This window comes from Salmo trutta, chromosome 37 (genome assembly GCF_901001165.1).
Source record: "Salmo trutta chromosome 37, fSalTru1.1, whole genome shotgun sequence".
In the NCBI taxonomy this organism is placed as follows: Eukaryota; Metazoa; Chordata; class Actinopteri; order Salmoniformes; family Salmonidae; genus Salmo; species Salmo trutta.
Genome location: NC_042993.1, coordinates 12,585,670 through 12,607,731, shown reverse-complemented (window position 1 = coordinate 12,607,731; position 22,062 = coordinate 12,585,670). Strand labels below are relative to the sequence as shown.

Below are 22,062 nucleotides of genomic sequence, written 5' to 3'. Positions count from 1 at the left end.
AAAGCCTGTACAGAATACAAATATTGGAAAACATGCATCCTGTTTGCAATAAGGCACTAAAGTAAAACTGCAAAACAAATGGCAAAGAAATGAAATGTATATCCTGAATACAAAGAGTTATGTTTGGGACAAATCCAACACTGGGTAACACTTCATATTTTCAAGCATCGTGGTGACTGCATCGTGTTATGGGTATGCTCGTGTAACAGTTCAGCTTCCAGCCCTCTCCTCGCCCCTACCTGGGCTCGTACCAGGGACCCTCTGCACACAGACAACAGCCACCCTTGAAGCATCGTTACCCATCGCTCCACAAAAGCCGCGGCCCTTGCAGAGCAAGGGGAACAACTATCTCTAGGTCTCAGAGCGAGTGACATCACCGATTGAAACGCTATTAGGGCGCACCCCGCTACCTAGCTAGCCATTTCACATCGGTTACACTCACCCCCCTTTTGACCTCCTTTTCCGCGGCAACCAGTGATCCGGTTCACGGCACCAACGTAACGGTTTAGCTTCGGTGCCTCTCCTCGCCCCTACCTGGGCTCGTACCAGGGACCCTCTGCACACATCGACAACAGCCACCCTCGAAGCATCGTTACACATCGCTCCACAAAAGCCGCGGCCCTTGCAGAGCAAGTGGAACAACTACTTCAAGGTCTCAGAACGAGTGACGTCACCGATTGAAACGCTCTTCGCGCTCACCCCGCTAACTAGCTAGCCATTTCACATCGGTTACACTCATCATTGGCTAGGGCTTGGGAGTTTTACTGGGGGGGGGGGGGGGGGGGGGGGCAAAATGGAATAGAGCTAAACACAGTCAAAATCCTAGAGGAAAACCTGCTTTAGTCTGCTTTCCAACAGACACTGGGAGACAAATTCACCTTTCAGCAGGACAATAACCTAAAACACAAGGCAAAATATACACTGGAGTTGCTTACCAAGACGACATTGAATATTAGTGACAGTTTCAAATTAAAATCTGCTTGAAAACCTATGGCAAGACTTGAAAATGGTTGTCTAGTAATGATCAACAACCAACTTGACAGAGCTTGAAGAATATTGAAAAGAATAATGTGCAAATATTATACAATCCAGGTGTGGAAAACTCATAGGGACTTACCAAGAAAGACTCACAGCTGTAATCTCTGTCGAAGGTGATTATAACATGAATTTACTCAGGGGTGTGAATACATATGTAAATTAGATATTTCTGTACAAACATTTCTAAAAATAGGTTTTCACTGTCATTATGGGGTATTGTGTGTAGATGGGTGATTTTTGTTTATATTTAATACATTTTTAATTCAGGCTGTAACAAAATGTGGTACAAATCAAGGGGTATGAATTGAAGGCACTGCAATAGACAATCTTTGTTAGAACTCAAGATTCCATGCATCTCTGCATTACTAATATCACACTCACTTATAAAACATTCCATGTTCTTGTCAAGGCACTAAGTGAAAATTGGCAGATGAAAACAGCTGGTAAAGAAATACATTGTAAAAAAAAAACATTCTCTAAAATATATTTCTTTTATATCTATTCTATTTCTGTTCTATTTCTGATTCCCTCAGTTCATTTGGCATGTCTGTCTGCCCAACAGAAGATGTGATCTCACATCATAGCAATGGGGGAAACTTGGCAAATACCACCAAAAACAAAGTGTGTCCTCAAAATATACATCTTCCATTATTTACACTGGGAGAATATTAATCAAACCAGTGGAACATGACATGATTGATGGAGGTGCAGGAGTCTTGCTGCTTCCCGGAGCCTTTGAGAACCAGGGTTGCATCAGTACAGCATAAAAACATTGAAAAACCTAATCCCAAACCCATTTGAAATCATTCGTCTGAGCAGTAGCTAGCCCCATGCAGGCCCTCAGTGGGTGTCGGAGGCTGGTTGAGGCTGGCTAGATGGATGGATGGATAGCTCTGGTCATCATGGGGGGACACGTCCTCAATCAGACGCAATGTTCCATATTTCTTTTTTTTGCCTTGTCAGACCCTCAAACTGTCTACCCGCTGTCCCCCTTTCCCCATGTCCCCTCATCATCAAACCCCCGTGTTCTTGCGGATCCAATCTCTCAGCTTGGTGACGCGCGAGTAGACGCCGGGCTTGTTCCGACGAGCGCAGCCCTCGCCCCAGCTCACGATGCCTGCCTGGAACCACATCCCACTTTCCTCGAAGCACACCAGGGGTCCCCCCGAGTCTCCCTAGTGATGAGAGACATTACATTGGGCACAAAGGAAATTTGTTTAAGAGTGTTTTAAGATGCAGGTGTATGCCATATGTTTCTGTTTATAATTGCATGTGTTTGTATTGTGTGTGGAGTGATAATGTAGCCTGCCGTGCGTATCCCTCCCACCTGACAGGCGTCGACTCCTCCGGACAGGAAGCCAGAGCAGAGCATCCTGGATGTGACCTGACCCTCGGTTACCACGTTACACACCGTGTCGTTAATGATCTTCACCTCAGCCTTCTGCAGCAGCCGTGCTATGGCACCTGACCGCCACGAGAAAGAGAGGACACGTGGTTATAATTAGCAGAAGACATCCTTCATGTCCACCAGCTACTGCCTACAACCCAGGTGCTAATGAGTTGGCTTTGTGTTGGCTAATGGACAGTTAAGAGATCCCTCAAGAGAAAGAAGGTCTGGTATGAAATATGGATGTGGAGGAAGGTGTAATGGAAGAGAGGGATGACAGAAAAAAAGATGTAGGAGAGATGAAGGGAACAAGAGGAATGACATGAGAGAGAGAGAGAGAGAGAATGAGAGAGAGAGAGAGAGAGAGAGAGAGAGAGAGAACGAGAGAGAACGAGAGAGAACGAGAGAGAACGAGAGATGTCAAGATGAGGGAAGAGAAGCATGCCAGGATGAAAGAGATGTATATAATCATAGAGGAGTTGTATAACACACCTGACTGAGTCAAATACTATGCCAAACGGTTAGTATGTGAGGTGCGCTGATTCGGCACTTTCTTGGACTATTCCACTGTCTCTTCGCTCAATTCCTATCAAATGAAATCAAGTGCAGCTCGAGCATATGGAAATACTTGACCTAATGCACAGTATTTGACCCAAGTCTGCCGTCTGAGAAATCCAGCATAGCTCACCTATCTTGAAAGTATTCAACATGCATATTCAAAATGTATGACCTAGGGATGGGCATCAGTAATCGAACGGATGTCAAAAATCGATCTTTAACCTGAGAATGGCGGTAGTGTGCATCTCCCATGTACATTCTCCCGCCAATTCGTGCTCAATCATTGTTTTCATGGGGTGAATTGTTTGTCAAACTTTATGAATTCCCCGCTATATCTCCAAAGTATCATCAGCAGTGAATGTAGGCTACCATTAATCATTGCCATTTCCCCATTAATCTAGAATGTTTGGTTACAGTCATTTCTGTTAATTCAATGTATTAATACGACATACTATTCTCATTCTTGTAGTGGAGACATTGTTTGGAGAGCTCACAAACTACACGGTGATAATGAAGTGGGGGTTTATTTAATTATATTTACCAGTTTTATATCAACAGGTCTGATTTCTTCGTCTTGTCAGTATTGCTTGAGTGCGCACAGATGTAGACTACCTGGGCTGAGTTTAAACCCTTTCACATGTGTTTTATGTCGAAAGTCGTGTTTTTTTTTTCTCTTTTCTTCAATAGCGTTATCAGGATTGTGCAACTATATCCTTCACAGAAAATACATTTGTGCAACTCATTCATCAGGAAATAGCTTCCTTTTCATCAGATGACATCCAAAGTGCAACGCTATTTGGCTAGCAGCCACACAATTAAATGAGAAAGGTATTTTTTTGCAAAAACTATGCATTGCCATCATATTTCTAGTGTTTATCATATAAAGAATGTAGTCAGCTACATTTCTTAATCTAATGTTTTGTTTGAAGTTAAATCTTGCATTTTACCAGAGAAAAGAGGGCTACCGAGAAAAGTAGCTACAAATCAGTCAGAGTGCTGTCTGCTGATAGAATGGCAGTTCGTGAATTCTCAGAGTGAAGAAGCGCAACTGAAGCACATAGTAATTTCTGCTCGGCATCAGACTATAAGAATAATTTTACATCTGCGTTTAGAAAATGCAGTAAGATTATTTCCTTATCTTTTACATTTTGCCACTGTTAGGCGAAGCTGTGAGTGAACCCGCCAAAACCGAGCAGCTCATTATGGTTTCAATGAATGATTCTCAAATGGCACTTGTTTTTTTATTCACTGAATATACTAGACTATATGGGGCAAATTAGGCATTTTTGCACACTGTTGGCATATAGATAAATGCACATATTTTTCTGTAGTGTATTCTAATATACTTTATTTTATTTGAGTACTCCAGTACAAAAAATAATGTGAGTACTCGAACAGGAAAAACATTTCGAATGCCCATCCCTAGTATGACCCAGCTCTGTAGCATAAAATAGAAGTAAATGTATGTTAACTTTGAACCCATGCACTAAATCAATTGCCACATTAGCATTTGAAATGATTCAAAATATGTATTGTATATGACCTAGGTCTATAAGAACAATAGTGTAACTATATGACCCCCCACCTCCTTCGCGGAGCGTGCCCCAGCCTGTAACCCAACAGGACATGCCAGCAGGGAAGAGGTGGGAGCGTGCGGGTAGGCAGATGGGGTGGATGGTGTTGGTGAACTCCAGCGGCTGGCTCAGCTCCAGCAGGGCGATGTCGTAGTCATAGGTCATCTGGTTGTAGTCTGGGTGGGTGATAATGGTCTTTACCGAGCTTCTCTGAACAGTATCCTGCTTATACTGGTCCTGCATGCCACTGTACGTCTGCCAGTTTGAGGCCACGTGATTTCTAGAGGAGATGAGAGAGGGCACCATTATTCAGTTATTCTGCTGGCCTCCCTGCCTTTGTAAAAAAAAACAGTGAAATTTCAAAGTACAGGAGTAGATAGAATTGATTGTGGGTATGTTAACCAGCCTACAGGGCCAAGGGCCGGCAGTCTTATCTGAAAGGGGCCAGTGTGGGGGCAGGCATTTTCTGCGGCCAAAGCAGGAACACACCCGATTCAAATAATGAACTAATTAGTCTTTAATACAGACTCAATTGATTGAATCAGCCATGTAAGATTGAGTCTAAGATTGCCTACTGCTGCTATAGGATATGGGCTTGAGCTACTCCTATAGAGCCTCTCCACAGAATAAGAGAATGCTGTCTGTAAACAGAAAGGAAGCCGTTTCTCTTCCAAGCTGACTGTGTGATTGTGAGAGGAACCAATGCTAGCAACAGAGCTCTGTAAATCTCTGTACTGTTCATGAAACCGCTGCAGTGCACAGCTACATCATCCCCTACAGTGGCTGGCTCTAAATGGAAAAGACCACATCCATCCCAACACAGCAGTGCTGGATCACATTCTAGTGCAGGGCTAGTGCTCCACCTACTGGCAGCCCAGACAATTACACACAGTATATACACTATAAAGCTGCTTTGATGCAAATGTGGCCCTGAAGCATCTCTTCTAAACAGTATAATCAGGGGGTAATTTCTCAGTCCTTGTGCAGTGGATCAAAAATCTCCTGTTGTGTAAAGCACTGTTTACCCATCATACTCACGTCTCTTAGGGCTCTGTTCAATCCGCATCGAGGAAATTCAGCTTTACAGCATGATTGAAATTTAAAGGCAATATTCCCACTTTAGTGGAGAACGCATTCATGGTATATGCTGCATATGTTGGCTCAACACCTTTACATTTCTATTGTGGAACCTGGAACTCTTCAGCTTTACAGATTAAAGAGCCCTTAGTATTAAATGAATGAACAGGTTCCCTAAAACGATGTCCTCTGGAATAATGAATAATAATAATAACAAGAATGGGGCGCCAACAAACTAAGTTAACTCAGTGAAGTAGATGAAAGACTGCAGAGTGGCTATAAACTACCCCCGGCTTTGGAAAGAAGGACAAGAAAAACGTGTTTGAAAGCAGAGTAGAGGGAGATGGGAGGTATCAGTGGCTTCAGAAGCAGAGATGGGACGATCGGTCTGTGAATCAGAAACCAGAAGAGGTGTGAGGGGTGCCATGTACACATGCAGGGCTGGAGATCTTGAAAGAAGAAGTCAAGGAGAGAAGCTTCAGTAGAGTAAAGAAGCCATAAACTACCCACACGCATGACGGGATAGACAGACCCAAAAAGAGGCATAGAGAACAAAAGCAAAGCGGGAGGAATGAAGGGAGGATATTTGAAACAATAGGAAGGACAATCTGCAGAGAGGCGGGAAGAGCAGAGAGGAAGGGAGAAAGGAGGAGCAGGGAGAGCAGTGTTGTGTATGTGGAACTCACTCAGGGCTGATGGTCTTGAAGCAGTGGGCGGCAGACAGGAGCCAGCGGTTGGAGATGATTGACGCGCCACACACATGCCCATGGGTCTGGAAGTGCAGGCTCACCTGCCAGGGCCACTCCCCCAGCTGTGCATTCTCCCCGCCCACAATACGGTTAAGCTTGTATGGCCGGACGCCACAGTCTGTTGGGAAGTATGGCGGAATGGAGGAGAGGAAGAGTGAGATGAGCATTAATGAACAGAGAGAAGAGAAGGAGAAAATAACTTCAACTTGACACCGTAGCTTTGGAGCTGAACCGCGCGGCTCATTGGAATTATAATAAGGTACCGACATATTAGCTTATCAAAAAAAACACTGCCAGGCCCCGAGGCTTGTAGGAAAGGAAAAACACAAAAATATTCACACAGACGTCAATAGTTCTCCAAAGAAGAATCAAATAAATAAAAGTGCTGGATGGAGGCCCTCCGGCTTGTTTGGTGCTGTGTAGACAAGCAGCCAGTCGTACGTTATCTCAGCCCCACTACTCTGCTGTCCTGTAGCTCACTGTTAGGAGTGACAATGATGAGCTTTTTTGCATCATACAGGAGTTCTAAAACTACATGCCAACTCATGGATGTTTTTACAAAGACAGAGAGAGATGCCCAGAGAATAGGAAGCGAGTGAAGACGTAAATGAGAGGATGAATGGGAGAGCTTGCTGCTGGGTTGTCTTGTCTTACCGCAGCCCTCCTCGTCTGATTCGTCGGTGCAGTCTTTGACCCGGTCACACTCAGCGTTCACCTTGTTCACACACGCCTCGTTCTTACACTTAAAGCTAATTTCTGAGCAGATACCAGGAGCTGCACAGAGAGAGAGGTAGATAAAAATACAAAGTCAAAACCCATCAAGAGATCATAAGAAAACACATTTCTGATAAAAAAAAAAAAAATCCCATTTTTCATAAACCTATTTCAGTGTTAGGCCAGGTTTGATGAAAAAGACACTCCAATCAGTCAGGCATTAGAATGCAGTGCACCATACACAGTGATGGTGCTGTGGTTTACATTGATTGGCTGTATTGATTGAGACGGTCTAGTCTAACATCCCACTTTATCCACAAAACTGAGATTGAAAAGGAGTGACAGGGTTTTCATGTGAGGAGGTGTGTGCAGTAGCATAAACATAGCTAATGTATGTCAAAAGAGAGGTGTGTCCTGTCACGTAATGAGTGAGGAGTCTGGTGTGTGTTAACTTACTGACGGTACAGGAAGCCTCGTCACTCCCATCCACACAGTCTGTCTTAGTGTCACACACCACATCCTGAGGCAAACAGGTCCCGTCGCCACACCTCCACTCATTCTTAGCACAGCCTGGGGGGGAGGACGGGAAAGAGATTTACTGATGTGGCCAGACTGGACTCTTGTTCTCCCTCCATCCCTCCCCCGCTCTGTGCTTTGAAAGGCTGAATGCATTATACATGTTTAAGAGTCTAGACGGAGGCTGAGCAAGTTGGGCAAGGCTTCCAACAAGCCACATTACTGATAAAGTAATGACCACACACAGCCGAGCTAGGAGCCAGTGTCCATCGATTAGCGCCTTTAATGTTAGCACAATTAGTATGGCATTAGCGGCCCGTTTAGCCCGCAGATTGGTATTACATAAATAGAGAGGGTCTGGCCGACTAGGAGGCTACTCACTGCAGTGCTTCTCATCACTCTCGTCACCGCAGTCATTGACACGGTCGCACACCCAGTACTTGGGCTTGCACATCCCGTTGTCACAGGCAAACTGGTCCTTTTCACATTCTGAAAATAGCAAGAGGAAATGTTTAGAGTGTCAGAGGGTTCTATTACACAGACATGCACACACACACACACACAGGAATGTGAGGGGAGTGGGAAGTATGTGAAGGGAGGGTAAGGGGGAGAGGTGCAGTGAGGAAGGGAGGTCTGAGGTGCAGTGAGGAAGGGAGGGTTGAGGTGCAGTGAGGAAGGGAGGTCTGAGGTGCAGTGAGGAAGGGAGGTCTGAGGTGCAGTGAGGAAGGGAGGTCTGAGGTGCAGTGAGGAAGGGAGGGATGAGGGGAAGTGAGGGAGGGAAGGAAGAAGGGGAGTGAGGTAAGGGTGAGACCAAGCGAGGACAGGGTCTACTTACTGCAGTTAATTTCATCACTCATGTCCCCACAGTCGTTCCAGCCATCACAATGCAGCTCCTTCTTGATACAGAACCCAGAGCCACAGGCAAACTGGTTGGGGCAAGCTGCACACAGTAACAGAACGGAGGGAATGAAGAAGGAAGGAGGGAGACGGGGGGAGGAGGCGAATGAGAGCGAGGGAGGAGAGAGAAAGATGGAGAGCGAGTGACAGAAGGAGTGTGAGGGAATCACAGTGTATATCCGGCCTATCCGTCTTGTTGCCATCTGCTCATCCCTATTGACCAAAGCAATTAGAAATCCATTATGGCCCAAACTCAGAGAGCAGCATTACAGAGGGTGGAGGGGACGAGGGGAGTGGAGGGGACTGAGACGGAGACTAGAAGTGCTCCTGACTGATAAAACAGACAATAAACACGCTCCCATGGTGATTGGTGGACCTGTGATGTCAGAGCTGCAGTCTGTAAACCTACATCATTGAACCGTCTCTGGCTGAGTGTCAGTCAGCGTGCCACTGGGTTTGGGGCACTAGTTCAGTTGTTATAGTGACGATTACTCTGTCATATAGCAACTTTCACTTGAATAGCACCACCACTTCCATATCAGTTGCCATGGAGAGTAAGAGGGGTTTGAAAACAGTACCATAAAATGGTAGCACCTTCATAGGACGTTTCATACAATCCAGAGTCATATATAACACCAGAGAGAAAATACTCACGGTCGGAAGGATCGTATGCATTGTACTGAGCCTGGAAGCCTTTGTCTGTGAAGGACTCGTCAGAGTGGAACATCACAACCAGAGAGCTGGTGGTACTGGTAAGGGCCAGAGAAGACAGCTCCCCACAGTACCTGACACAAAGCACACAACGTTTCTTTGAGTGGAAATACTGACATTGTACGTCAATGGGATATCATGGTTTAAAGCAGAGAACACATTTCCTTTATCCTGTGATAATCAATAAAGTCATATTGTTCTATAGAGCTCCAGTAAGTAGAGGACAATTCTTACTTGGTGCCCATGACCTCTATGTAGTCTTTGTGACACACCCTGACGTCCACTCTCGGCTCCTTCATACGGAACATGGTGAACTTGACACGTACCTGCTTCCCTGCAGGAACCTGAGAGACAGGGTTGTGGTCATGTGAGTCTTAAGAGTTGGAAAATGCCACCACTCCGCCCTGCTGCTTAGAGGTATGCACTTGTTCCTTCCTCCTCATAGATTTTAAATAAATGGTGCAGGAAATATGGTGGGAAGTCCCTCGAGCCTGCTTACACCAATTCAATGATTTGAAATCCACAAGGGGAACGGGACCAAGTGGGAGGTGTAGGGAATTGGAACTTAACCTACAGTAACTGTGGGAGAACACCTAACCCACCTCCTCCCCCCAGACGCACAACCTTAAGGGCTGCTGCTGCAGCAATAGGACAGATGAAGATGGAAGAGGTACTGAACAGCCTGGCTGACATTCTGCAGCCTCAGCATTCCCCTCATACAGAGCTATGGATGGTGCAGGAAAGAGGGGACTAGAGAGAGGGACCAGAGAGCAAGGGGGTAAATAGAGAGGTAGCAGAGAGAGGGGGTAACAGAGGGGGCTATGGTGCAGGATCACCTACCTCGATGGTCCACTTGCAGTCCAGGGCTGGGGGATAGAAGCTGGGGTAATGGGGAGAGCTGAAGTTCCCCTGAGCATCACTCAGGACTCCTCCACAACTTTTGGCTAAAATGGCAACAGTTGGGTCATTAGAGTGTTCACCATGTTAACTTAGTGAAATATGGACTGTTTGACTGGCATTGGGGCGGCAGGGTAGCCGAGTGGTTAGTGCGTTGGGCTAGTAACCGAAAGGTTGCAAGTTCGAATCCCCGAGTTGACAAGGTACAAATCTGTCGTTCTGCCCCTGAACACTGTTCCTAGGCAGTCATTGAAAATAAGAACTTGTTCTTAACTGACTTGCCTAGTTATATAAAGGTAAAATACATTTAAAAAATTGTAGTTGTACATCTTGGTAAGGGGATGACTGTGTGATGTTAGCTTACATGTTGTTAGGGGGATGATTGAGTACTCTGCATTGAAGCCGGGCCTCTGGACAGCGCTGTCGGTGACGAGGTTGATGAGCATGATGTTACTGGACGACACCACCTCCAGGGGATTGCTGGGAGGCCTCTGACCACACTTGCTGTAGGAGGAGATTCATACAGGAAATGGAGACGTCAGCCAATGACAGGGCTGGGTAACACTGATTGTGTGGGACTTCAATTCATTCACTGACAGAATGTGGTGCAGGCATGAAAGGCATAAACCATCAGTATACCATCTACACTGTGTTGTTAGAGTGACATAGTACACTTTTAATAAAACACATGAATCAGAAACCCAAAGAAGCCCATTAAATACATTTGAAATGTCTAAATAACTGATGAGCACCGACACATCAGAGCATTAAATCAACTATTCAAGGGAAGAAAAATAGCCCTGCCCGCTCAGACACACACGGCATTTCAAAGTCAAACAGGTATTTTATCTAAACGTTCCTGCATCGTGGGCCGGCGGCCGGAGCCACAGAAGTGTGAATGACGCTGCAAGAGCAGCCCTACATCTACCTGCAGCAGGGTAATGCCATTAGAAACTATTGTATTAAGGCTCTCATAAACCTGGTGTCACCTTGGATAAATATGATAGGCTAAGCAGCAATATAAAATCTTATGCAGCGCCTGGCTACCCGCATTTGTTTGGCGAAGGGTTTGGAACTTGAAATTGCCTGCAGTGTAGCCCCCACTGATTTGCACTCAGGTTGCCACAGTGGGGGGGAAGAGAGAGAAAGAGAGAGAGAGACGCAAAAACAGTCCACAGACAACCAACCACCCCTGGTAGATTGGAAAAGAGAGGTCCTTCTGAGCCAACTCAATCTCACTGAAGGTCCCCAATGTTAACAATGAAAGACGACGTGCTGGGCTAAATGCACCAGGATCCCAACAAGTGACTAAAATCACCAATGATGTGACAGGAATGAAGTCCACAGCATTCGCAACACTTCAAAACGACCGTTTTCTCCCATGTCTTTCTATTCCCACTGGGGAAAGTGATGTTCCGGTCCCTCTTGGGAATTCTGTAAAACTACATGACACACTTGTACTTTCTTTCCTCATTAAGTATGCATGTCTTGGTTGGACCCTAATTAATAAAAGGTTGTAAACAAGTGGGATACACTGAGTGTACAAAACATTATGAACACCTTCCTAATATTGAGTTTTACCGCCCACTTTTGCCCTCAGATGTCGGGCCATGTTGACTCCAATGCTTCCCACAGTTGCATCAAGTTGACTGGATGTTCTTTGGATGGTGGGCCATTCTTGATACACACAGGAAACTGTTGAACGTGAAAAACCCAGCAGCGTTGCAGTTCTTGACACAGTCAAACCCGGTGCGCCTGGCACCAACTACAATACCCCGTTCAAAAGCACTTACATTTTTTGTCTTGTCCATTCACACACACAATCCATGTTTCACTTGGCTTAAAAATCATGAACCTGTTTCCTCCCTTCATCTACACTGATTGGAGTAGATAACAGGTGACATGAATAAGTGATCATAGGTTTCACCTGGTCAGTCTGTCATGGAAAGAGCAGGTGTTCCTAATGTTTTGTATACTCAGTGTATGTTTCTTGGTAGGACAAAGAATATATTATTTATTGTGCTGAAAGAAAGCAAGTTTGAAGCTGACTTTCTGCTTCCTTTGTTAACATAGCTTTATCGATTGGAAACAAACCCACATTCTCACAGCACAACAACCTATCAATTACACTTAGCCTAGACACCAGGAAACCACCTTCGATTGAACAAAGCCAATATGTCTCACACAAATGTGCAATCTTACAATTGAATTCACTTGTCTGTGTATCACTGCTGATATTAAGATGGAGTTTGTCACGGATTTCCTTGGGCTGTGGAGAATAGTGGCATTATGACAAACACTGGCCTGATTCAGCCTCTCTCATTACCATCCTGTACAAGAGTCTTTGGGTCCATGAAAAGCACTAATAAGAATCTATGCATTATTCATATTATTTATCTATCATCATCACAGTAGTGGTTGTGAGAGCACTCACTGAGTGATGGCCTGGGATTCATCCGGGCTGAGGGAGTCGTAGATGGACACAAAATCATCAGAGCAGTCATCCTCTATGTGGAAGTGGGTGAAGCGGACTGAGATGGCGTTCTGTTCCGGGGCTCTGATCTGCCACTGGCAGCGGGACTGGGCCGGGTACTGATCTGGAAAGCCTGGAGACTGGAAGCTCTGAATTAAAGTGCCAGCCTCCAACCGGAAGAAACACTCGAAATCTGATGGGCAGGAAATGAGCAGCATAACAGATGACATTAGTAGATGTACAGACATAAGTACAGTAGCCCAACAAGGCTGTGGGTTTTCCCTGGTCAGCTCACATGCTAAGGAAAAACTTAGACTCGCTAGTCCCAAAAGTGCAAATGCCAAGGCACATAACATAGTGGGAAAAAAAGATCAGAGCTGTGTTGTATGGCATCAATCAAAATGTCATATCATGGTGCGGAGAAATGTACACATCTTATACCATATCTACTACACTGTTCATCATCCAGTGTCATCTGTTGATGCAATGTCAACTATCAACTCTCATCTGAAATGAAATGTACCATGCGCAAAATCGTTTGAGGATTACGCATCAACACAGACGGTAAAAAAAGGAGTGAAATATGCCAACGTCCATTTTTATTCAGTAGTCCACTCATGTACTATATAGCCAGGGCTCTCAATCTCTTCATGAATGGAGCAGCAGCAGTATTATGTATCAAGCGGGGCAGGCATTCTCACAGACTGGCAGCAGCGGGGTGAACATCTAGCGGGTGGAAAATTACAGCGAAATGTGATGGAAACGGGAGACAGTGGGTTTACTCACCGGCTCTGGGGTTCCTGGCCATCCTGGGGTCTGTGCCTGGAGAGAAAGGGGGGTGAGAGAGAGAGAAGAGTGGTGGAGTAAGAGGGGGAGGGAGAAGAGAGAAAAGGAGAGATGAAGGAGGAGAGGGAAAGGGGAAATGAGAGATAAGGAGGGAGGAGAGGGTTAAGAAAGTGTTACCAAACTGAGAAGCTGATAGATGCATGGGCGTATAATATTGGACTGTTGTCTAACGTTCCCTCGCCCCGCGGAGCCCAGGGATACATCTCTGTCTAACTGTCTGACAGCCACATCAAATCATATAAACAGAAATCATTTTAAAGAGAGCAAAACCACAAAGTAATATAAGGTGACCTATTTGCAATGCAATGTGAAGTAGACAGAAGCTAGAATAATGATAATGGCTACAGCCAGGCAGACAGGGAGCTAGAGGGCAGTCCAGGGGCCAACTACTGTAATGTCATTAGAAGACCCAAACTACATAAAGTGTCCAATCTCTGATACAATAGAAAACAGAGTGGCGTCCCTTATACCTCCACGTTATCTTATTAGGGCATGTCAGAGACATCTAGCTGGCATAGAACAGCCATTAATGCAGAAATCAGATCAGATATGAATGCTTATGGAAGATGACAGAGAGGGGGGCTTGCTTCAGACAATACATTTCTCTTCATTAAACACAACCCTTTAGTTGAGGGGAGACCAACCATCCTTCTGGAGAGCTACTGGGTGTGCAGGCTTTTGATCCAACCCTGTTACCCCTCATTCAGCTGATCAAGGTCCTGGTGACCAACTCTGTTACCCCTCATCAGTGCCAGTTCTAGACCATTTCAACTGGGGGGGGGGGGCCAAGCTGGGGCCAGTTGTACTGTTAGAGGGGCCAGTTACATTAGACGTTATTGTTGTCATATTGTTTTCTTCACTGCATTGCAGGTAAAAGACCATGTTCATAATCATTAGTGTTCCGCGTTACCACTGTCTAATAACGGATGTAAAAAAATAGCAAAAATTAGTTATGTAAAAATTATTTCATACTCCACATTTAGGGGGGCCACAAAGGGGGTCCAAAATTGTTGTCACAGGGGCACTGCCCCTGCCCCTCATTCAGCTGATCAAGGTCCTGGTGAGAAGCCAATTAGTAGAATGATAGGTGTTGGATATGGGTTGAAGCGGAAGCTTGCAGGACTCAGGGTAACTCTCCAGGAGGAGGGTTGGTCACTGCTTGCTTAGTTTAAACCCTAAGCCTCTAGATAAACCCCCTGCCCCAGAGACTACACCCCTTGGTTTGGTCTTGACTGGGTTGTACTAACTACTAACTCACGTGAGGCAGTGACTTGGCTGATGTGGAGGCTCTGGCCGGAGCGTTTGCCCTGCTCCCTGATGCCGTTCCACAGCACCTCCAGGACCCGCTCCTCAGAGAACTCTGGCAGCATCTCCAGGTCTGCTGCCGGGATGTCAAACTGGGTCCAGTAGTAGGCCAGCACCCCCTCACTGGAGAGAGAGAGGGACTTGAAGGAAGAAGACCAAACTATGCTGACTGAGGCCTTCATTGATCACTCACAGTCATGCACTTCAACGTTTCTATAGTGCAGGTTTTACCAAACCTCTCCTCAGGTACAGCTGGTGTTTTGAGTTGCCGCATTGGAGGTTCCATTGTCCAAACTACACTTATCCAATAAGCATTTTCAAAGATTCATATTATGTAATTAAAACAAGTGATTACATGACTAGCTTTATGGCCAACTGTACATTACCAACATGCAGAAACTCCACATCCCAGAATGCTCTCCTACCTGAAGGCGGTCACCACAGACGTGGTGTAGTACTTGGAGAGGAACTCTACTTGTTTGTAGTTGATCTTAAGCTGGTGAAAAAAGCCAAACATAAAAATGATCATTCACTAGGTTATCTGACAACCCATTTGCAGTTACCATGGCGAAGATAGGGAGCCGTGACCTCAGAGTTCAGCTGAATCCTCCATATAAGGTTAATTGATCAAGGTTAACATGGTGTTGGGAGTGCTCCAGGTATTGGTCAGTTAGATACCAAGAAAGGTTTGTCTGAGGCTGCAATAAGGCCTCTGAGAACAAGTGTGGATGCTTGCATTCCAACTGCCTGCACGCCATGAATAACAGGGTTTCCATTGGAGATCCCATGGAGGACGAGTGCTTTCAGCTACAGATATGTGAAAAATGTAGAAAGAAACTGGATATCTAATGCTAGCATGTGCTGTTACTAATCATGCTGTCTATTCATAGTGTGTGTGTGTGTGTGTGTGTGTGTGTGTGTGTGTGTGTGTGTGTGTGTGTGTGTGTGTGTTAAACTCCAGTTCAGACTGTGAATAAGAACGCATGTAGCGGACATGCAATTATCAGGCTGGTAAATGTTGGTAAATGTTAAATCCAAAAGGTACATTATAAAGACAGTGTAGCTAAACTCACCTCAGCTCCCTGAAACAGACTGAAGAGAGTAGCGAACGATCTTCATGTGTATCAACTCTGATAAGACCATACTGAGAACCGAGAAATGAGCTGGAGACTTTTCAATGGACCATAATGGAGAAAGTCCATTACCAATTTTAGAGGAGAGCAAAATGAGTGATCCACTGAAGTTAAACCCAGAAGTGTAGAATGTGATCCCATTGCCGTTTTCAGAGCTCAAACAAGAGACGAAGTGTATCAGTGGTCATCAGCTGGGATTTCAAGGACTCTACAGAAAATGTACAACTACCCTCAAGGCCTGCTTGCCTCTGAAATCATTTCAATAAATCCCTAAAGCATAAAAGTTAGTGATTCTCAGCTTAAAAAAAGGAATATCAAGCCTCTAGGATTTTTGGTAACAACCTAAGTGTAGATTGCCTTATTCAAATCTGTTTCTAAGCACAAATGCCATATTCTACAGCAGGCAACAGCAGACTACCAAGTCAACCACACTACCAAGTCAACCACACAGCACCTCCAACACACAGAGAGGTGCATTGTTCCCTCAACAAAAAGAACTCTGTGTATTAGGGGTAGACCGATTAAAACGGAATGGCCGATTAATTGGGGCTGATTTCAAGTGTTCATAACAATCGGTAATCGGTATTTTTGGCCACCGATTTGCCGATAAAAAAAAAAAAAATTGGGGACTTTTTTTTAACAACTTTATTTAACTAGGCAAGTCAGATTAAGAACACATTCTTATTTTCAATGACAGCCTAGGAACGGGGGTTAACTGCCTTGTTCAGGGGGGATTCGTTTTTGCAACCTTCCGATTACTAATCCAATCCAACGCACGAGGAGCATGCATGGCAGGCTGACTACCTGTTACGCGAGGGCAGCAAGAAGCCAAGGTAAGTTGCTAAGTAGCATTAAATTTATCTTATAAAAAACGATCAATCTTAACATAATCACTAGTTAACTACACATGGTTGATGATATTACTAATTTATCTAACGTGTCCTGCGTTGCATGTAATCGATGCGGTGCCTGTTAATTTATCATTGAATCACAGCCTATTTCGCCAAACGGGTGTTGATTTAACAAGCGCATTTGTGAAAAAAGCACTGTCATTGCACCATTGTACCTAACCATAAACATCAATGCCTTTCTTAAAAATCAATAAACAAGTATATATTTTTAAACCTGCATATTTAGTTAATATTGCCTGCTAACATGAAATTGTGTCACATCTCTAGCGTTCATTGCACACAGAGTCAGGGTATATGCAACAGTTTGGGCCGCCTGGCTCGTTGCAAACTAATTTGCCAGAATTTTACGTAATTATGACATAACATTGACATAACTCGTAAGCATTCATTCAGACAGCACTTTTGTGCGTTTTGCCAGCAGCTCTTCGCTGTGTTTCAAGCTGTTTATGACTTCAAACCGGGTGGGTATAATTTGTGGAACGTTCCAACAGGAATCTATTCCAAAAACTTCGTAAATAACAAGGTTGCCAAAAAACAACGCATACAAAGTTATATAGCGGCAGAATAAGATACCGGGTAGGGAGTGGTCTATTTCATTGCGTTTTTCACTCATCACGTTTATTCTGAAAAATGTCTGTCCTCACTCTGGTTGCCTATAGACAAACATTAAGAATAAGCTACGTGGTGAGTCGATGCCTATTCGGCAGCTAGTTAGCTAGGTTTGTATGCGTTGCTACTTTGTATGCGTTGTTGGTTGGCAACTTTTTACTTTACGTTTTTTGGAACAGATTCCTGTTGGAACGTTCCACAAATTATACCCACCCCTTCAAGCCTATCAACTCCCAAGATTAGGCTGGTGTAACCGATGTGAAATGGCTAGTTAGCGGGTGCGTGCTAATAGCGTTTCAAACGTCACTCACTCTGAGACTTGGAGTAATTGTTTCCCTTCCTCTACATGGGTACGGTGCTTCGAGGGTGGCTGTTGTCGATGTGTTCCTGGTTCAAGCCCAGGTAGGAGCGAGGAGAGGGACGGAAGCTATACGGTTACACTGGCAATACTAAAGTGCCTATAAGAACATCCAATAGTCAAAGGTATATGAAATACAAATCGTATAGAGAGAAATAGTCCTATAATAACTCCAACCTAAAACTTACCTTTTGACTCATGTTAAAAGGAATCACCAGCTTTCATATGTTCTCGTTCTGAGCAAGGAACTAAAGCCTTAGCTTTTTTTACATGGCACATATTGCACTTTTACTTTCTTCTCCAACACTTTATTTTGCATTATTTAAACCAAATTGAACATGTTTCATTATTTATTTGAGGCTAAATTGATTTTATTGATGTATTATATTAAGTTAAAATAAGTGTTCATTCAGTATTGTTGTAATTATCATTATTATATTAATATATATTAATATATATATTAATATATATTAATATTAATATATATTAATATATAAATAAATAATACAAAAAATGTAAAGTTAAAAATAAATAATAATTTTAAAAAAGTTAAAATTCGGCCGATTAATCGGCATCGGCTTTTTTTTTTGGGGCCCTCCAATAATCGGCATCAGCACCGGCGTTGAAAAATCATAATCGGTTGACCTCTACTGTGTATTCTTAAGTCTTGCCAGTGGAGCCAATAGTGCGTTGGTTTCTGATTGGCTTTGTTAGTTCATTTGTATATACTGTAGACCCAATCACCAACATATAATGACACTTTGCTCTACTGCTTCTGCAATACATGGCCAGAGGATGCACTGAATGTACCAAGCAGAGAATAATGGTGGTGGTGTGTTCTGTTGTCACATTAATGCTCAGTGAACAGTCATCTAGAATTCCATTCAGACCCCCTCGGTTTTCACACATACCTTACATTGTCACTCATGCAGCCATACATACTAAAGCAACGCCACACTGACCGGGAGTTTAGCAATAGCAGTTTATCATTGTCATGTTCCTAAGTGGCGATACACACATCTCCATTACTCCAATGAAAGGAAATGTTGGAGGAAATAACAGAGTTACTAGATGATGTCCTCTCTTCCAGTCCACCCACACAAATATGCCTTTAGCAACCTCCTTCCACCAGGAGAAAAACATGCTGCGGCAGATGGGTACAACAAACCTTACAAGAGTGAGAAACTGAATCTCAGTCAGTTCTGAACTCTGACACCTGACTTAATACCGTACCTGACTTAAAGGGTATTGTGGGTGGAGGTTAACTTGGTAGAAGGGTATTGTGGGTGGAGGTTAACTTGGTAGAAGGGCATTGGGCCAGTCATCAATCTATCCATCAAAAGTTCAACAAATTTCAGCTTTTGACGCAGGCAAGAAACTGATTGGAAATGACAGATGTCTGTCTGTCATCTCATCACTTTTGTCTGTCACCATATGACCACCATAGAAAAAAAACAGTTTGAACAGATTTAGTTTAACAGAACATCACGAGGACATGGCATCTGAGCCTAAACCGGGGTCAAACTCACTCTCTCTTCCAGGTCGTCTGCCAGCTTGTTGAACTCTGTGCTGGTGGGGTCCTCCAGATTCTGGTTGTAGGGCACATTGTCCAGCTTCATGTGCCCGCTATACACCCGCTGAGCTGGGACACGCTTCATACTTATGGTGGCAGCAGACTCCCTGCCTTTGACCGAGGAAAAGAGAGTGGGAGAAAGAGGAAGTCATTTAGAAACATTCTACATGCAACACCAATGACCTCCTCAAACTTCCAGAGATGGTTAATATGATTCTCTGCTGGAGCAAATAAAAAGAGAACAGGGATTTAGGAGTTTGTTTATCTCTCTGTAAAAGCCTCTTTGATCAGGCTGTAGAGTGAGTGTGTGTGTGACTGTCAGGGTGTTCCGTCTACTCTGCACCGCACCACTTTACTCCCCTGAATTATTAACACCAAACAAATTAAGGCCTGTCAAACAAACAAGTTATCAATGGCAAATTAAAACTTCCAAACTTTCTAATTATTTCAGATATTTGTATCAAATGCCTAGGCCTTCAAAGAAGCAGTCAGGCAGCGCCTGTGAATGTGAAATCTCCTGGGTGTTCCCTGTAGATGGCAGGTTTAGATTGGCCATGGCAGTTGGCTAGGGCTGCCAACTCAAACCCAAGTCTTTCCGCTAGATTATTAAAAGCTGTTTGCCATTATTTACATTTCAGCTATCAATGTTCAGACTTTAGAAGAAACAAACCTCCCAGAATACTCCAGGACAAACAGAGGGTTGGAAATTAGCAACATTAGTACAGTTGAAGTCATTGAGCCACTTTGGGGCATCCTTTGCATTTTCACTCCGTCAGACTGAGTGATAGTACCTACAGTCTATGATTATTACATGCATTAATCTCAGACTACATAGTAAAGTTGTACTCACTAACAAAGAGCCAGATGAGGATTCCTGTCACAGCTGCCAAGGCAAGCAGAGCGATGAGGACTCCCACTATCACTCCAGTCTTCTTCTTCGATGCCATCTTCTCTTTGTTATCCAGGAAGGTGACCTTCTCAAGCCGCCCGTTCTGCCCCTAGGTAGACAGAGGCAGACAGACATAAAGAGGGAGATAAGTTCATTTCTTACCTACATTTATATGATGAGATTACTAATACTCAAGATGTAGGAGTACAATAACATATCCAGTGTAGAGTATATGTGAGTCATCTAACTTGAAGGACAACATGGTGATTGTTAGGAGATCATAGTTTCAGGATGATTTCAGGAAGAGACTGAACACTGAAGTACAAGGCAGTAACTATAGCCACTTCCAGACTCCAGTCTTACCATACGAGGTGAAAGTAATGACAGTGGACTTGTAAAAAGCTACAAAGGAAAAGCCAGTGACTTCAACGAAGGAACTAGAAACAAAGTGCCAATTCTACTTATCCTGGCATCAGAAAGTTCCCATCGTCAACATTTGAACAGTAACAAAGAACTAAATGAAAGCTAAGATTCTGTGGCTCGGCAACTAAAATCAAGAAGCAACAGCAGCTGCATTATCCCAAAGAGGAACTGATCCAACTCACGGTCCTCATCAGGAAGGGTTATGCATCACTAGTATAACCTAAGCCATACTTCTCACTTCACATTGGAGGCTAAAACCTTACTAGTGGATTTAAAAAGAGATGAGCGCAGAGACACAGAGAGAGAGTGGGAGATGTCCTTGAGGTGTTGCCATGGAAAGCTCAGTGTGTGTCTATCAGTGCAGTTGTCAGATGTGTGGTGTGTGTAGGTCAGCAGGGGAAAGACAGACAATTGCGATGTTTGCGAAACTGACCGCAATCTGGATCATCACCTTGTATTAGACTGACGCTGAATTGCAAAGGCGTCTAAACACTGATTGACACCATAACAACAATGGTGTCTGTTTTACATGACTATGTTTTTGTTTAATTTGTAAATGAACAAAAATGGGGAGAATCACTGACAAGTTGAAACAGGCTCAGAACAAATCCTGACGTCAAAACAGGCCCAGCCAGTTTAGTGACCGGAGAGCACACACACGTTGCATTGCATTGCAGAGAAGACTTCCATGGCACTCTGTGCTCCACCTTCTCTAAAGGAACTGTGAGCAAGTACTTGGTGACATCAACAACAATACTCCCTAGCCGCTGCCTCACAACGCAACAAAAACGTCAACAAAACGAAGCTGATTGTGGATTTCAGGAAACAGCAGAAGGAGCACGTCCCTATCCACATCAGCGGAACCGCAGTGGAGAAGGTGAAAAGATTTAAGTTTCTCAGCGTACTGTCAATCTGAAATGGTCCACCCGCACATACAGGAGCTGTTGCACCTTCTTCACCACACTAAGACCCTTAAACTTCTACGGATGCACAATTGAGAGCATCCTGTCGGGTTGTATCACCGCCTGGTACAGCAACTGTACCGCCTGCAACCGCAGAGGGTGGTGCGGTCTGCCCAACGCATCACCAGGGGCACACTGCTTGCCCTCCAGGACACCTACAGCACTCGATGTCACAGGAAGGCCAAAAAGATTATCAAGGACAACAACCACCCGAGCCACTGCCTGTTCACCCCGCTACCATCCAGAAGGCGAAGTCAATACAGGTGCATCAAAGCTGGGACCGAGAGACTGAAAAACAGCTTCTATCTTAAGGCCATCAGACTGTTGAACAACTGTTGAACAGCCATGTAACGGGACCGTAGTGGATGTACCACCCGGTTACTCAACCCTGTTTTTTAAGTTTTTTTTTTTAAACCTTTAACCTTTTTAACTAGGCAAGTCAGTTAAGAACAAATTCTTATT

General features: G+C 44.3%; 1 protein-coding gene across 2 annotated transcripts in view; it reads right to left on the bottom strand.

Moving 5' to 3' along the window:
- Positions 1 to 1,143: 1,143 nt before the first annotated feature.
- The window catches only part of LOC115176413 (suppressor of tumorigenicity 14 protein homolog), a 34,713-nt gene continuing 13,794 nt past the window's right edge, over positions 1,144 to 22,062 (bottom strand). For both annotated transcript variants that reach the window (XM_029736444.1, XM_029736443.1), the window contains exons 2-19: positions 20,177 to 20,324; positions 19,283 to 19,437; positions 15,168 to 15,238; positions 14,696 to 14,865; positions 13,378 to 13,413; positions 12,553 to 12,784; positions 10,483 to 10,622; positions 10,062 to 10,165; positions 9,456 to 9,565; positions 9,165 to 9,295; positions 8,449 to 8,553; positions 7,995 to 8,102; positions 7,554 to 7,667; positions 7,038 to 7,157; positions 6,321 to 6,501; positions 4,569 to 4,837; positions 2,366 to 2,502; positions 1,144 to 2,213 (exon numbers count right to left, since the gene is read on the bottom strand). In XM_029736444.1, coding sequence (XP_029592304.1) covers positions 2,052 to 2,213; positions 2,366 to 2,502; positions 4,569 to 4,837; positions 6,321 to 6,501; positions 7,038 to 7,157; positions 7,554 to 7,667; positions 7,995 to 8,102; positions 8,449 to 8,553; positions 9,165 to 9,295; positions 9,456 to 9,565; positions 10,062 to 10,165; positions 10,483 to 10,622; positions 12,553 to 12,784; positions 13,378 to 13,413; positions 14,696 to 14,865; positions 15,168 to 15,238; positions 19,283 to 19,437; positions 20,177 to 20,324 — 2,493 coding nt within the window. In that variant the 3' untranslated portion in view covers positions 1,144 to 2,051. The remainder of the gene's footprint in view (positions 2,214 to 2,365; positions 2,503 to 4,568; positions 4,838 to 6,320; positions 6,502 to 7,037; positions 7,158 to 7,553; positions 7,668 to 7,994; positions 8,103 to 8,448; positions 8,554 to 9,164; positions 9,296 to 9,455; positions 9,566 to 10,061; positions 10,166 to 10,482; positions 10,623 to 12,552; positions 12,785 to 13,377; positions 13,414 to 14,695; positions 14,866 to 15,167; positions 15,239 to 19,282; positions 19,438 to 20,176; positions 20,325 to 22,062) is intronic.